The sequence below is a fragment of the Coenobita brevimanus genome, chromosome 56 (genome assembly GCF_032717465.1).
Source record: "Coenobita brevimanus isolate Jiangsu-jjx chromosome 56, ASM3271746v2, whole genome shotgun sequence".
NCBI lineage: Eukaryota > Metazoa > Arthropoda > Malacostraca > Decapoda > Coenobitidae > Coenobita > Coenobita brevimanus.
In genome coordinates this window covers 1,930,020-1,947,636 of record NC_137009.1, presented here as the reverse complement: position 1 = coordinate 1,947,636, position 17,617 = coordinate 1,930,020, and the positions used below count along the sequence as shown (strand labels likewise).

Here is a 17,617-nt window from a genome sequence, read left to right as displayed (position 1 = left end):
CACTCACTCGATGTAGTGCTGCTGTCAGGTGTCTGCCCTTTCCTCTCCTCCATCCTTCTTTCCTTCCATCCTCTTCTGTCTTCCTTTTCGTCATTCTTTCCTTGTCCTTATGCCTACGGGTAACTTTACACTCCCTCTTCTGTCTTTCTTTCCTTCATTCTTTCCTCTTCCTTCTGCCTGTGGGTGACTCTGGACTGAGTGACAAGCCAAATGGTTTCCTGTACACCAGGAAACTATTTACTAAGCTGGGTGGTAACCATATAACCAAATTTTGGCACCTAGTGGTTTAATGGGTAATTATTGCACTCCAGTTGGATTGAGCCGGTGAAGGTTTATATCCAAGGGATGGTTGGGGTTGATTGCTCATGTAATGCCACTCAGGGATGAGTGAGGCTGGTCACTCACATCTTAAATGTCGGGACCAACTGCCTAGCCCCGGGCTCCTACGCTCCTCATGGGGCAATGTAGGACTGGATGATGGATAGAAGGATGGAGCAATTACCTCACTTCTAAGCTACTAGTGTTGTCAGTTTTTAGCTACTCTTCTGGAATTCCCTGTATTCAAATGAAAATAGGCTTGCGATAACATTTCATAGTCTCTGTGTAGGGATTGGTGTCTGTTAGACTTCAGTGTATCATAATGTATACTAACAACTGTGTATTTTAGAACATCCATGATATACAGTGAGGACTGGCTGTACAATACAGCATAAAAATAACACCTCTAATCAAGTTTTCGTTTGGCTCCTAATGAAAAGAGGCATCTGAAGAGAGCTCGCAGAAGGCGGTAGAGAAGCCAGAAGAGCAGCAGCACCACGCCTGCCACGCTGGCCCACACATCAACATTGTACAACTTGTACCTGGGACAGGAAAGCATCTCATAAGATTATAGTGGCCAAGATAAAGCCTACAGACAATAAGGATAATATATAAAAATATTCATTATTATATGAAAAATTTCGTGGTACACCGTATAAACAATACCAGTAAGTTGAACGACTGAAATTCTGTTACTATATTTGTTGGTGCATACAGGTAATGCTATAATTATTAATGTTTAACAAGTTGTAGTGATATGAGAGGTTTGATGAAAAAGTATCTGACCGTATATTTTTTCTCACAAACCAGCAAGATCAAGGGGATGTGACTCAATGAAGCGTGGCCTTGATTCATTGTACGAATGCTCGAAAAATTATGTTAAACACTACTGCCCAGTCCCGTCAGTGCTGACAAACACTGTATTTCAGGGCATATTCTTCTTGTTCGTTGTATTTTCTCTGTGCTGCAATGAATAAGCTAATTGAGCAATGCCATTTCATCAAATTTTGTCAAATGCTTGGAAAGAAGCAATCTGTAACCATTAGGAAGATTCAGCAGGCTTCCGGCAATAAATCTATTGGTGTTAAACATGGCGGGTTTTTTGTAAAGTGAATGTCAAACTGACATTTTTTTTATTCGAATACCAAGGTGCTGGTCATTATGATTATGCAGCAGAAGACCAACCAATCAATAAAGAGTACTAACTGGAAGTTCTCCATTACCTATGGAATGCAGTATGTTGCATGAAACAAGAGTAGTGGGAAGTGGAGGACTGGTCGCTCCACCACAATAATGCTTCAGCCCACTCATCGCATCTAATCCAGGAATTTTTTGTCCAAACGCAGAATCATATACTGTAGGTCCAGCAGTAATTTTGACCATGAGTTACTGTGATGATACATATCACTCAGACCTTTTTACACGCACAGCTACACTTGCATCGATTGTTGAACAAACTTTTCTTAGAAAAGCACGTACGATTGTATTGACAAAACTTGAAGCAGTTGCACTTAACCCGGGGCGTCCCATCGACGTATGACTACGTTGCAACATTATGTAATTGCCAGTCCCGCCGATGTACTGGTACATTGCGCAAGTGCAAGGTGCATAATTTGCACATTTTTCAAAATTCGCGCTTGATATTTGGTAAGTAGGGTCGCTCGACCTTCCCCTACCTGCCACCAGACTGGGACACTTGGCGACCCCGTGCAACCCGCGCTCACCCTCGGCTCAGTCACTCACCTGTTAGCAATGGCCCTGGTCAGACATGACACATAGAGGTCTCTCGGAGGAGGAAATCCAAGCCTCCCTGGACGCCTTCACAGGCAACAGTGATTCCCCACTGGACGACGAGGTTGTGGACAAAGATTATGTCCAACCAGAGGAGGTGGAAACCAGCAGCAATGATGAGGTCCTGTCCCCCAGGAAGCGGCGCTACATGACTTATCGTGCTGCTAGAGAGGGCCAGCCTGCACAAAAACAACATGCAACATCCTCTCGGCAGCCCCTACTTGATGTGGAGCCCGATTTTGAGAACGAGGACGAGGACGAGGACGGAGCCGTGGGACGTCCTGCCACGTGGTAGGGCCGAGAGATTATCACCTATCGCAGCCCCGAGTGCACACCACATCGTACAAGCAGGTATGGGCCTAGTCTTTTGTTTGGGGAGGGCGGAAGTGGCGTGGAGGGAGTGGGGAGTGAAAGGGGAAGTGCAGGAGCGAGTATAGAAAGTGAGAGTGGAGGGAGTGAGTCATCGCTCTCCCGTGGTGGTGTGAGGCAGCGGGGCGTATCATGTGGGGCAGTGAGGGTGCGTGATGAATCACGTGGGGTTGTGATGGAGGGGGAGGTGGGGAGGAACCACTCCCCAGCACGTCTTATGCTCCCCAATATTCCCAGAGACGTGGGCGAGTGAGGGTTCGTAATGAATCACGTGGTGTTGTGATGGAGGGGGAACCACTCCCCAGCACGTCTTATGCTCCCCAATATTCCCAGACTTTATCCCCACAGCCCCCTAATGTTCCACAAGGCCATAAGGTTAAGAGAAAGGGAAAGGGTAAAGGCCGAGGGAAGAGGAGTGCGAGTGGGGAAGCCCTCCGCATTCCTCCTCCCCAACCTCCCCCACCAGCATCTCCTCCCCACCCAGACAAAGGCGATGATGGGGACGAAGGAAACGAGGGATTTGTGTCATGGAATTGGGAGGATAGGGGTGATTTTTCTCTCATCATTCACCCCTTCACTGAGCAGGGGCGTGCTGGCTGCATTGCTCCAGGAATTCACCCTATTTCCACCAGGCTGGATTTTTTCCACCTTTTTCTCAGTGAAGGTTTTGTGGAGGAAATAGTGGAACAAACAAACTGTTTCGCTAGCAGCCAGCACCGTGAGAGTGAAAGACTGGGCACAAGGAGCAGGCATTCTATCAAATATGATTACCTAGTCTCCCTTGCAGAAATGTTTTTATTTTTTGCCCTGGTACTTTTGATGGGTATTGTACGAAAGAACAGAATTCCGGCATACTGGACAAGGGACCCTATTATGCTGACACCAATATTTGGCCAAATCATGAGCCGTAATCGCTTTCAGCAAATTCTAAGTCGCCTCCACTTTTACGATGTTGATGATCCTGCAAATGCAAATGACTCAGATAAGATAAGGCGAATTAGATTGGTTTTTGATCACCTGAGGCAAACATTCCATTCCTCATTTTATCCCTATACAGACCTCGTCATAGGCGAGAGTCTTGTGTGTTGTGGAGAGGCAATATTTCATTTCGGCAGTACATACCCAGCAAAAGGTACCGTTTTGAGTTCAAGATATTTGTTATGTGTGACTGTAGAACTGGTTATGTGCAAGACATAATCTTGTACACCGGTGCACAGACAGACATAATAGAAGATCGGAGTACTGGGCTGTCTGGAGCAGTGGTAAAGACAATGATAGAAGACTACCTTCATCTTGGTCACGTCCTTTACCTGGACAACTGGTACACTTCTCGCTCGTTATCTACACAGGCATGACACGGGAATCTGTGGTACCGCCAAGATGAACCGGCGTCACTTGGTCAAGGTGGGGTGGAAACTTGACAGAAATGAGGTTGTCTTCTTCAGGGCAAACAATATACTAGCAACAATGTAGAACCATAATAGAGATGTCAGTCCACGGTTCACCGCCCCTTGATGCTCCGTACAGAGTCCATGGATTACTGGAGCGAGAACAGGCACCACATATGGAAACCTGAGTGTGTCCTCGATTACAGCATCAACATGCGCCTGGTGGACCAGTCAGACTCCATGATATCCACTGTCGAGTGTGCCAGAACCACGATGAAATGATACAAGAAGCTCATCTTTCACCTGCTAGGTATAACTGCCCTGAATTGCCACCACCTGCACGCCATGACAACAGGAGTTCAGGAAACCTTTGAAGGGTTTGTGAGTGAGCTTACACGTGAGATTTTTACCCGGGATGCGGTTGAAAGGCCCCAGCACCGCACATGCACTGCCCCTACCACCCAAACTCCCATGAGAATATCCACCCGCTATTTCCCCACTCCTATACCTCCCCAGCCAAACAGACCAAGGCTCCAACTCAGGTGTCATGTGTGTAGCAATTCCTGGGTGAGACCTACCACTCAGAGAAAAAACACCCGCTACCAGTGCGTTGAGTGTGACGTTGGTCTCTGCATTCACCCTTGTTTCAGTAAGTATCACACCTTGATGCACTTCTGATATGGTGTGAATGTGATATGACACTGATACTCAGAAATAAATGCGACAAACAGACGCTCAGTGTAATTATAAGGCCCGTAGGTCTGTAAATAGTAGTATGGAAGTGGAAACGGGTGTATTATAAGTGGAAAAATCTGTAAGGGCATAAATATTTTCTAAGTGGAAACCTTCCCAGCAAGTGTATGTTGATGCGCTTTCCTGACGCTGAGTGGAATAAATAAGGCCCGTAAGTATGTAAATAGGAGTATACAAGTGGAAACGGGTGTAATATAAGTGGAAAATTAGTATGTAAGTGTATGAATATTATTTTAGTCAAAACATTCATTGCGAGGGTAATTTGGTGCGATATTCTGACGCTCAGTTGAATAAATAAGGCCCGTAAATATGTATAGTGCAGTATAGAGTGGAAACGGGTGTAATGTAAGTGGGGAAGTATATTGGGAGTGAAGAAATAAAGTAGAAGTTGAAGAACGAGTGGTAGAAAGTGTGCTTGGTACGTGAATATGCGCTAGCATTTCGCTAAGTGCCCTCGTAATAAATGTAAATAATTGAAAACATTTACAGTGGTGGAGGAAAGGTTCAATGTAAAGAAAACAATACTATGAAAGTGGTATGATGTGATATGAGTCACAGCGAGTGTGCTGAGTAAGCAGATGTGCGCTATAGTTATGCTACATGTCATTGTAATGAATGAAAACAGCTGAAAACATTTACATACAGTACAAAATGGTAAAATGGCATTGAAACAGTATTATACAAGTAGAAAATATGATATGTTGACTGAAACAAGAAACTTATCACATAGCGTGTTACCACTCTGACCAAACTCGTTATGCTTGCACGAAGGTACAGTGCTTATTTTTCATATATGTCATTGAAAACCATTATATTGTTATTGTTATTGTTTATTAGTTCAAATTCAAAAAGTGTAGAGGTGTTCTTTGTGGTTTCTCCCAATATTACCTACCATAGAAAATGTGAGCGCCTCACACGTCAGAGACAAAATACAATACCCGGCACGGGGACCTCACCTGTTCCGACCACTTATGGACCATGGTAAGCCCTTTCTTGGTGATTTTCCTTTGTTTCTCAACAAAAGCGGAAGTTTTAGCCCCCCCCCCAAAAAAAAAAATCCAAAATAGCTCGGGACTGGGGGGTGTTGGAGGTGCGAAATAGCTCGGGACGTGACGGGTTAATAAATCCTTGCCCAAGCCGCATGGAATCCGCAATTGCAGTATCACGAAGGCTTATCTCCTTTTACTGAGGTATTTCCTCAATGGTTTGGATCTTCTGTGCACAAGGCTTGAACTCGTTCTTCGTACAGAGAAAATAATCCCTACTAACTATATAACACATTTTATTATATGAAAGTATAACACAGTCAAGAAAACTGTCATATTATGTTTCATACTTTAGCAAGAAAGAAACAGTCTTTGACACAATATGATATTATTCGTGCTAATTAGAGCGTGGGGATACATGACTCATGGTAACTTCACCACATCACTGAAACATGTTACTGAATTATCTAATGTGTCTTGACACTATGATACAGGATTGGTTAATTAAGGATTTCATTCCAGGAATTTCATTCACTTCTTGAACTGTTAGGAGCTTTTTAAAATTTACTAATTACAGCAATGGCGATTAAAAAAATAAATAAATAGATAAAAATAAGCCTGATCGAAGGTTCCTCATCCTTACTGAGAAGAATACCGGGAATCTGGGAAACTACCCGAGTCCAAAACTCACCGAGAAGGCGTTCAATTTGTTTGCAAAATCCCCGGTTTCTCGATTTTGCGGATTTTGAAAAGGCGTTTGACAGTGTTTCACGTGGAGCTATGTTGAAAATTATGAGATTCTATGGTATACCAGAAAAGTTTGTAAATATTATTAGAAGTCCGCATGAAGGTACTTTTTGTAAGGTAATGGTGTGTGGTTCTTTGAGTGATCCATTTGAAGTTAAGTCAGGAGTGTTTCAAGGAGGAGTTCTTTCGCCATTGCTGTTGGTTTGGTTATGGAATATGATATGAGAAAGGTTGTAAGGAGAACAGATGCAGGAATTAACTGGAAAGAAAATATGAAGCTGATGGATTTGGACTATGCTGATGAGATTGTACTGATTTGTGGAAGTATTTACGAGATGCAGAGGGTGCTTGATTGTTTGGTGGAGGAATGAGAAAAAGCGGGATTGGTAATAAATTGTAGAAAGACTGAAATTATTAATTTGAACGTGGAGAGACCAAGTCGATTGTGTAATTGGGAATAATGTGGTGAAAAATGTAGAAAACTTTAAATATCTGGGAACGATACTATCATCTAATGGATCATTAAACAATGAAACTGAGGAGAGGATTAGCCAGGCTTGGCGAGCTTTTGGAATGTTGAAATCTGTTTGGAATAATATGCTTTTGGTACATACTAAAGTGAAAATGTACAAGTCCATGGTTAGACCAATATTAAATTATGGGCAGGAGTCATGGTACAGTACAATTGCAACAGATCAGAATGTATTAGGATTTGAGAATAAAATACTGAGAAGGTTTCTTGGGGTAAAGTGGCAAGACAGAGTTACAAATGAAAGAATAAGGGATATTATGAGAGTGGAACCAGTTAATGAATATGTGAGAGTGTCTTGCTGGAAGTGGCTGTGGCACATACACAGAATAGAAGGCAGATTAATACAGGATATGCCAGCGTGGACTGCTAGAGGAAGAAGAGGTAGAGGTAGGCCGATGGAAACCTGGTTGAGGACAATGAAAAGAGAGCAGGAGAGGAGTGTTGGTGGGACCTGAAGGAGATGGCAAGAGACAAATATTGGTGGAGAGAGTTCATCGAGGCCCTATGCATCCCGTGGAGTGCCACAGGAAATTATATATATATATATATATATATATATATATATATATATATATATATATATTTGCTGAAATGTTTAACATGAGAATAATGAACACATTCTTCCACAAAAGAACAGGAAGAAAGTGGACCTGGAGAAGCCCAAATGGAGAAACAAGGAATGAAATCGACTTCATTATAGCAGATAAGAAGAACACGCTCACAAATGTCACAATTATCAACAAAGTAAATATAGGTAGTGATCATAGAATTGTGGGTTGCACAGCCAGATTCTATTTCAGAAATGAAAGAAAGAAGATGATTAAAGATAAAAAGATATGCCTAATAATGGTAAACCATTAAAATGGAAAAAGTCTGAAACAGGTCCGAAGTAAAATGGCACTAGGAAAGCAACAAATGACATCACTGAAAGAAAAAAACGATGAAAGTATTAAATGCAGAGATAAGATGGTGAAGAGAGTTGAAGAATTTTACAAAGAACTATATGCATCAAGAACAGTAGCACCAATAGCTAACTTTTCAATTGATACAAGTGAAATACCTGAGGTAACACCAGACTAAGTAAATATTTGTCTTAAAAATATGAATAGAGGGAAGGCTCCGGGAGAAGATGGAATAGTAACAGATTTACTGTTGGATGCAGGAGTAGAAGTACAAAATAGGCTTGCTCACTTATTTACCCACTGTATAAAACAGAAGAAAATTCCCAAAACATGGTGTAATGCAATAGTTATTTTACTCTAAAAAAAAAGGTGACTCAAAAGATCTTAGTAACTATCGACCCATTAGCTTCTTATCAGTCATTTACAAACTTTTCACAAAGTCCTTACGAACAGAATAACAACAATTTTGGAGGAAAACCAACCTCGTGAACAGGCAGGATTCCGAAGCGGGTATTCGACCATTCATCATCTATATACAATGAACCAGGTAACTGAGAAAACTATAGACTATAATAAACCACTGTGCTTAGGTTTTGTTGATTATGAAAAGGCTTTCGACTCAGTGGAGCACATAGCAATTATAAGTTCATTGCGAGAACCAGGAGTGAATGAGAACATTGTAAACCTGCTGGAAAACATATACAAAGAGGGAACTGCTACAGTTAAATTACGTAAGGACTCAGAAAAAAATAAGATTGAGAAGGGCGTGCGTCAGGGAGATACAATTTCACCAAAATTATTTACGGCATGCCTAGAAAGTATTTTCAGAAAGCTAGACTGGGAAAACAAAGGAGTGAACATTGATGGAGAAAAGCTAAACTATATAAGATTTGCAGATGGCATTGTCCTAATCCCAGAAACAGCGGAGGCATTGCAAAAAATGTTAAATGACCTGAACAGAGAAAATCTGAAAGTAGGACTGTAGATGAACATAAGTAAAACTACAGTAATGTTAAATCCACAAACACCAAAGAGCGTCATCAGAATAAGTGATGAAATTCTTGAAGAAGTTGAGGAGTACAACTACTTGGGACAAATACTAAAATTAATGAAAGATCATGATAGCGAAATAAAAAGACGCATTACAATTGGATGGAAAGCTTTCGGTAAACATAGAGACATTATGAAAAGTAGCTTGCCAGTTTCTATGAAACGAAAAGTATATAACGAATGTATATATCCAGCTATGACGTATGGTTGTGAGACCTGGAAACCGACAAAATCAATGGGAAATAAATTAATCCATTCTCAGAAAGCAATGGAAAAGTCAATGTTGGGAAAATCTTTAAGAGACAGGAAAAGATCAACTTGGGTGAGAGAGCAGATTAAAGTCAAAGATATTATAGAAGTTATAAAAGAACAGAAATGGAGGTGGGCAGGCCATATAGCAAGAATAAGGGATAACCGATGGAGCAAGAGGCTGACTGACTGGACACCAAGAGAATGTAAGCGTAGCGGAAAAAGGCCAGACAGGAGATGGAGAGATGAGACAGAGAAACTTGCAGGGAAAACGTGGCAAAGATTGGCTCAGCCAAGGAATTCGTGGAAAAGGTTGGGGGAGGCCTTTGTTTAGCAGTGGACTAGTTATGGCTGATGATATATATATATATATATATATATATATATATATATATATATATATATATCTATATCTATATATATATATATATATATATATATATATATATATATACCTAGGCTGCTTCCCGCAAGGAAAGGGAGGTAGCCGAGACAGGACGACTCAGTCTCCATTTACTCATCCATTCAAACATATTCATTCGCATCTTAGCCCCAAAGGGGAGAACGGACAGATCCTCACTGTACCACACCGCACAAGGGTCAACTGCACAATGCAATCAGTGACATCCACAGCAGGGCCCGACAGCAGAACTGGTTTACCCCTGCCACATCATAATAGACCCATCCCCTTACCTGCACCTGACCTGACTAGCTGATCAGACCAAATGCGGGAGAATATCCCCTGAGGGCTGCGTCATCACTTATTCATTCACAATTTCTCTCCATTTATTTCTGTCACGCACAGCCACTCTTCCTTGCTCAACAGACATCCCTCTCGCATCCAGCGCTCTCTTCACACTGTCCATCCATCCTATTCGTGGTCTTCCTCTCAGCCTTACACCTCTCACATCAGATCTAGTTATCTTTTTCACCAATCGCTCATTATCCATTCTCTCCATATGCCTAAACCATTGCAACACCCTCTGCTCAGCTCTACCAGCCATCTCCCGAACAACTCCAGTTCTCCTTCGCACTTCATCATTTCGCACTCGATCCATACGCGTCACTCCACACATACTCCTCAGACATCTCATCTCCATTACATTCAAACTTTTCCTCTCTGCTACACCCATATTCCATGTTTCAGCCCCATATAATGCAGTCGGTACCACAACACCCTCATACAGCCTTCTCTTTACATCCATTCTAAGCGAACGACATTTAAACACATTTTTCATTCCTCCCAGCACCTTTCCTACTTCATTTATTCTAAACTTCACTTCTGCATCTATTCTTCCATCCACAGCAACATGTGACCCTAGATACTTAAAGCAATCTACCTCCTCAAGCAACTCACCATTCAAAACTATATTCATCCCCCTACCATCTATCAACCTCGTACACTTCATCACTTTACTCTTATTCTCATTTACTTTCAATTTCCTCCTTTCACACACCCTTCCAAACTCCTCTACCAACTGTCTCAGTCTCTCCTCTGAATCAGTCACCAGTGCAGTATGATCTGCAAACAGCAGCTGCTTCAGATTCCACTCTCCTCCATCAACATTTACCAGACTCAGACCACCTAAAACTCTTGCATTCACCTCCCTTACAACACCATCCATGTAAATATTAAACAACCAAGGCGACATCACACATCCCTGTCGCAGCCCCACTCTCACGGGAAACCAATCACTCACAGCATTTCCCACTCTTACACACGCTCTACTATTTACATAAAAACTTTTCACCCCTTTTAGTAACCTACCATCAAGTCCATACAATCTTAAAACAGTCCACAAAGCCTCCCTATCAATTCTATCATACGCTTTCTCTAAATCCATAAATGCCCAAAATACATCCTTGCCTTTCGCTAAATACTTTTCACACACTTGTCTCACAGCAAACACCTGATCAACGCATCCCCTCCCTCTCCTAAAGCCACACTGCTCATCACTAATCACTCCCTCTGTACCCTCTCTAACTCTCATAATTAACACTCTACCATACACCTTACCTACAACACTCAACAGACTTATACCCCTGAAGCTAGTACATTCATACTTATCACCCCTGCCTTTATACAACGGGACCACACAAGCACTTGCCCAGTCAATTGGCACCATACCTTTCTCAAAGCACACATTCAACAATCTTACTAACCAGTCAACAATAGTCACTCCACCACCCTTCAGGCATTCCACAGCACACCCATCCATACCTGCAGCTTTCCCTGTTTTCATCTCCTTTACTGCCTTCTCCACTTCCTCATTCGTGATCAAAGAATCATTCAACTCTCCCAACACATTTATTCTTTGCACCCTTCCATCCGCCACAATCTCAGCCACCCTTTCCTCCTCTACATTTAACAATCTTTCAAAATACTCTGCCCATCTCTTCCTTACTGCATCCATCTCAATTAACATCCTTCCATCCTCTGCTTTTACTCGTTCTTCCTTCCCAGACTCTCCCTTTCGCACCCTTTTCACCTCTTTCCAAAACATTTTCTTATTCTGTTGAAAATTCTCTGTCAGCCGCATACCCCACCTCTCATCTGCTGCCACTTTAGCATCACGCACAGCCCTTCTCGCTCTATTCCTCTTTTCCTTATACCTTTCATATGACATCTTATCCTTCCTCTGCAGCCACACTTCATATGCACGTCTCTTCTCAGCCACAGCCATACTTACTTCCTCGCACCACCATTCACTTCCTTTTCTTACACCACCACCCACACGTCTCACACCACACACCTCTTCTGCATGCCCCACCACAGCACTCTTAAACAACTGCCATTCCTCCTCCACGCTGCCATTTTCCCAATCTTTCACTGCGTTCCACTCATCTTTCAATTTCTTCTGATACTCTATCTTTTTCTCTCTTTTATCCAACTCACTCACTTTCAAAACCTCCCTGCCACACCTAACCCTCCTAGCTCTCACCCATCTCTTACCTACTCTTAACTTTCCCTCCACCAGGTAGTGGTCAGACATACCTCCACCCTCCCCTCTCAGAACTCTCACATCCAACAATCTTCCTATTACATTCCTAGACACAACCACATAGTCCATCAAGGCTCTATCAACAATCCTTCCACCCTCCTGTCTCACCCATGTATACTTATAAATATCTTTCTTCTCAAACAGCGTATTCCCAATCACCATCTCTCGCTCAACACACATCGGTATCATTCGTTCCCCATTTTCATTTCTTCCAGGCATACCATGCATACCAACTACGCCTTCAACTGCTACATTTCCCACTCTAGCATTCAGATATCCCATCATTACCACATTCACATTCGCTCCAAAACTCTGCAGACACTCATCAACATCATTCCAGAAAGACTCCCTCTCTTCTTCATCCCTTTCACTACCAGGTCCATATGCACTCACAAACACCCACAACTCACGTTCAAATTTCGCTTTCACCCACATCAGTCTCGATGACACCTCCTTCCATTCAATCACACATTGCTGTACTTCCGGACTCACTAACAAGGCCACACCTTCTCTTGCCCTTCCTCTATCAACACCTGACAAACTTCCATTCACACTTCCAAACATAGATTCCCCCTTCCCTTTCATCTTCGTTTCACTCAAAGCTAACACATCCAACTTTCTTCTCACAAATATTCTCCCAATCTCCTCCCTTTTAGCCTCAATCGTACTACATCCACGCACATTCATAGACCCAATCTTCAGGGTACGGGGATACCTCCATCCCCCATCCCTTTCTCTGGCCTGTCTCTTTTTAGGAACTAAAAAACAGAGGAGGGGGTCCCTAGTCCCCTCACCCCGCCCCTTTTAGTCGCCTTTTACGATACGCAGGGAATACGGTGGCAGTATTCTTCCTAACACAACCTGGCGGCAGAGTAGTAGTACCACCCCATAGTGCGGCCAGGTTGTGTCCCCCCCGCCACAGGGGGTCTATATATATATATATATATATATATATAGTATATATATAATATATATATATATATATATATATATATATATATATATATATTAGGACTCCATATTATAATTACAAATCATAATAGATAGATAGATAAATAGATAGATAGACAGCTCTATGCGAGCCTGGGAACGGGAAATGAGCTTGCATATTACACTGAGGAAAGCTGACGACAGAGTGGCCAGTAAGGAGATGATGCAGTTAGTTGTCAGCAATCCACCGGTGAACAAAGCCTTAGTGACCATACACACACATACACACATACTCACACACAGGCTATTCTTTACCTCTCCTGTCACTACATGACAAATGGGAAAGAAGATTATCCACTTACAAAGCTACTGAAATATAACAACCGCTCACCCACAAGTCTAATATATATAAAACTCCACTACAAAGGAGCTACAAAGTCTTTTATGACATACAGTATATATATAAATAAATTATATATATATATATATAGTCAGACGCCTTAATCCTTTAAGGGCTGGCCACAAACGATTCACCTCCATGTCGCCCTGTTCCCCGCTATATCGTTGCCCTCCCCCCAGCTCACACTCCCCTCTCTAATATACCTCTACACTCCACCGTCCATCTCATCCTTGGCTTCCCCCTCCGTCCCCCCGCTGTCCACTCCATTCACATACTCTGTCCTTGTTAGTCTCTCGCTCTCCGTCCTTTCCATATGTCAAACCATCTCAGTGTATTTTTCTTAACCCTTCTTATCACACCCACATCCACACCACAACGTTCTTTCATATGTCAATCTGTTTCTCTGTGTAACTCCACATGCTCCCCTCAAATAACTCGTTTCCACTGCCCTCACTCTTATCTTCTGTCCTTCCAACAAGGTCCAAGCTTTCCTTCCATACGTTAGAGTTGGTATCACAGTACTACCATGCAGCGACTTTTTTGCTTCCATGTTCACTTCCCTATTTCTCATCACTGCTTTCAAAGAAGGAGCCACCTTTCTTCCTTGCTTTACCCTTTCAAGCACTTTATTCTCCAAAATTTCCATCCTTACTCATGACACTATCCAATACATATATACACTCATATTTTCCATTTCTTCATCATCCAGCCTCACTTTACTACATTCAGTGGCTTCATTTCTCTCGAAGACCATAACTTTACTCTTCCCTACAGTCACCTTTAGATTCCGTTCCTTACACACTCTTCGAAACTCATTCACCAAGCCCTTCAGTTCCCCTTCGTCTTCACTTAACAATACAATATCATCGGCAAACAACAATAAAGGAAGGTTCCAAAGTCTGCCCTTTTTCATTTAGACCATTTGCAACATCCACGGCTCTTCCTTGTATCTCTTTTATAACCCCATTCATATACAGATTCAACAACTATGGAGACATGACATCCCTGTTTTAATCCAACATTTAGACAGAAAAAAAAAAATCACTCAGTTCACTTTCCACACGCACTGCAGCCTTAGCATCCTCATACATACTCTTCACGGCATTCAGTAACTTCCCATTGACTCCATATATTCTATGTATTTTACACATTCCTTGCATATCCACTCTGTCATATATGTTGTCCAAATCCATGAAAACTGTATACAACTTCTTTCCTTTCTCTAGGAACTTTTCCACTATACACCTAAGGATGAAAATTTGATGTACACAACCTCTTCCCTTCCTTAAACCTCCTTGTTCTTCTCCAAATAATTCCTCTGTTACATCTGTAACTCTGTCAGTATGTAGCCTCCCATATACTTTGCCTATTACACTAAGAAGGCAAATGCCCCTGTGATTACTATGTACTTTTCCCCTTTTTCCTTTGTACAGAGGAAAAATTATCCCATACCTGACTTCCAATCCTCTGGGATTTTACCTTCCTCCCAGGCCAATCTGCACATCCTCCATATCCATTCTACTACAGTACTACTCTCCCACATGCTTCAGCATTTCACCACACACTCCATCAATTCCTGGGGCTTTTCCCATTTTGACCTTCTTCATTGCTTCCACTAGTTCCATTCTACTGATCTTTTCCTTCCTTCTCACCACCCTCCTCCCAGCCATTCCCCAGCCACTAATACTCACACAACTTTCATTCTCTATGTTTAACAGTTCTTTAAAGTGTTCTCTCCATCTGCTCACTTTTTCTTCCTTCTTTGCTATCAGTCTACCGTTTTTATCATTGACTCCCTTACTAACTTCTTTATCACCCGGTCTAACTCTCTTTACTTCTTTCCAGAATATTTTCATACATTCCCTCCTCTCAAATTACGTCCAAATTTCTCATCCACTCTCTTCTTACTATCTCATACTAATCTTTCCACCGCTCCATTCCTCTCTACATAACTCTCGTTTCTGTCTCTCAACTTCCTCGATGCTTCGGCTTCCCACGCTTTCTTCTTTTGTGTCACATCTTGCCTGACCTCGTCATTCCACCATGCTGTTCCTTGCACCCTTTTTTGTCTTCTCTTCATCCCACACACCACCTCACATGCTGCACAGATTTCTTCTGTGAATATCTTGCACACATCTTCCACCTCCCCAATCTTCTCCAACCCATATTTATGCAATCGCTCCTCTACTACTCTCTCATTTTCGGCCTTTTTTCCCCCCCATCCTATTACAACCTTTCTACTCTCCTTGTATGGACTACTTCCTCCTGTCCTTCCCTCCTTCTATTCCTCCATTGCACTGGAACCCTGACTTTCACCATCACCAAGTGGTGGTCAGAAAGTCCATTCCCCCAATCTCCTTATGATCTTGCATCCATTACATTCCTTCTCATTCTGTCATCCACACACACATAATCAACCACTGCCTTCCATTCGTTCAGTTCTCCATGCACCCTTCGCATCACTTGCTGTGTTTATCTGTGGATCACTTACTGCCTAAAGAAACTATTGGCTATCACCAGCTGCCCCGCCACACAAATGTCCACTAGAGCACTGCCATTCTCATCCACTTCTGCAGGCATACCCCATTCACTGACTATCCACCTTCACATTTACTACTTTCCCATTCATTTCTCCAATCAAAGACACTCTCTCATTCCCCTCAAACTTTTCCATGCACACGTCCACATTTGCCCAGAACTCTTCTTTCACTCTGCTTGCACTATCTTGTGTTGGCACACACACACACACACACACACACACACACACACACACACACACTGCTCGCTGGCTCAGTGGTAACGTTCTCGCTTGCAATCTGGTAGACGGGAGTTCGTGCCTCGCTAAGGTTGCGAAGTTTCACTAATGAAGTGGGTGGTTACTGTCCCCCATGAGCAAGGGGATGGGTGTGTGCAAGTGTAATGGTCAGAGCCTTGCCCTTAGATTGGACTATATGAGCTCTCAGCTCCCTTCCGGGAGCCTAAAAGCTGACGGTCATGACCATCAAGTGATCCTGACCGACCTGGTGAATTACACACACACACACACACACACACACACACACACACACACACAATTGTTCATGTTTGTATTCTGACTTTCAATCTTACCCACACAGTCCTTGAACCAAATGATCCGTACTCTTTTACATTCTCCTTCCATCTCTTGTACACAATGATATATACACCCTCTTTTGTCACCATTCTCACCTACTCCTGTGCATATACCCTATCCATACTCCCACTTGCTCACACTGTCACCCACCATCTGGTCTCAGTTAATCCACGTATGTCCACTTTTGCACCCTCAAGCACCTGAACAATTTTTTGTTCTCATCCTCACCAACTCCCGCACATATACCGCATCCATACTCCCACTCTCTCACACTCTTATCTCTCCCATTTGGTCTCAGTTAATCCACATATGTCCACTTTTGCGCCCTCAGGCACCCGAACAATCATCCTTTCACCTCATCATTCGCACCCTTTACATTCCATGTTGTAATCCATACCATGTCCTCTTTCCGGTCCTTCGTCTTTATCTGTTGGTCCGTCCTGATCCGAGGCCTCTTGTTTGTATTTTTGTTTTAGTTAGTTGTTTTCTGGGGAGGAGCACTAACCCTCAGCCACAAAAAATATATATATATATATATATATATATATATATATATATATATATATATATATATATATATATGTATACTGCACTGAAAGGACTGGGGGACATAGGCAACTAGAAGTACAAGCAGAAAAACAGTTTCAGAGCTGATCTCTTGCATACATAAATTACTTGGAGTGACAGTTAATTCTTACATTAGAAAGCTGGACAGAAAAGGGATGAAAGTTTGCTGCTAGACAGGCTATGCATCCACTGCTGTGTTGGAGGGATCCAAGCAGATAATTCAGAGGAGCAGTGACCACTGTAGAAGCAATAGAAAAGAGATAAAGATGCAATAGTGTGACAAAGAGTTAGAGGTTGAGACGAAAAGCCATTGACTCCACTTTGTTGACAAGAGCTGTATGTGGAGGGCCTTCCTACACATGAGGCTTACACTCCACGCAGGGACGAATAAAACCTTTGTATAAAGTCAACAACTGTGTAGGTGTAAAGAAGGCACGGATTTGGCTTTGCACATCAAATCTCTTGGAAGCAGAATTTAAAAGAGGTAACATAATCAATCCAAGATGAATCCTGAAAGAATG

General features: G+C 42.4%; 1 protein-coding gene across 1 annotated transcript in view; it reads right to left on the bottom strand.

The window, feature by feature from the left end:
* Positions 1-657: 657 nt before the first annotated feature.
* LOC145401757 (UDP-glycosyltransferase UGT5-like) overlaps positions 658-17,617 on the bottom strand; it is an 82,079-nt gene continuing 65,119 nt past the window's right edge. Inside the window, exon 10 of the mRNA XM_080273937.1 lies at positions 658-860. Within this exon, the coding sequence (XP_080130063.1) occupies positions 725-860 (136 nt within the window). The 3' untranslated portion in view covers positions 658-724. The remainder of the gene's footprint in view (positions 861-17,617) is intronic.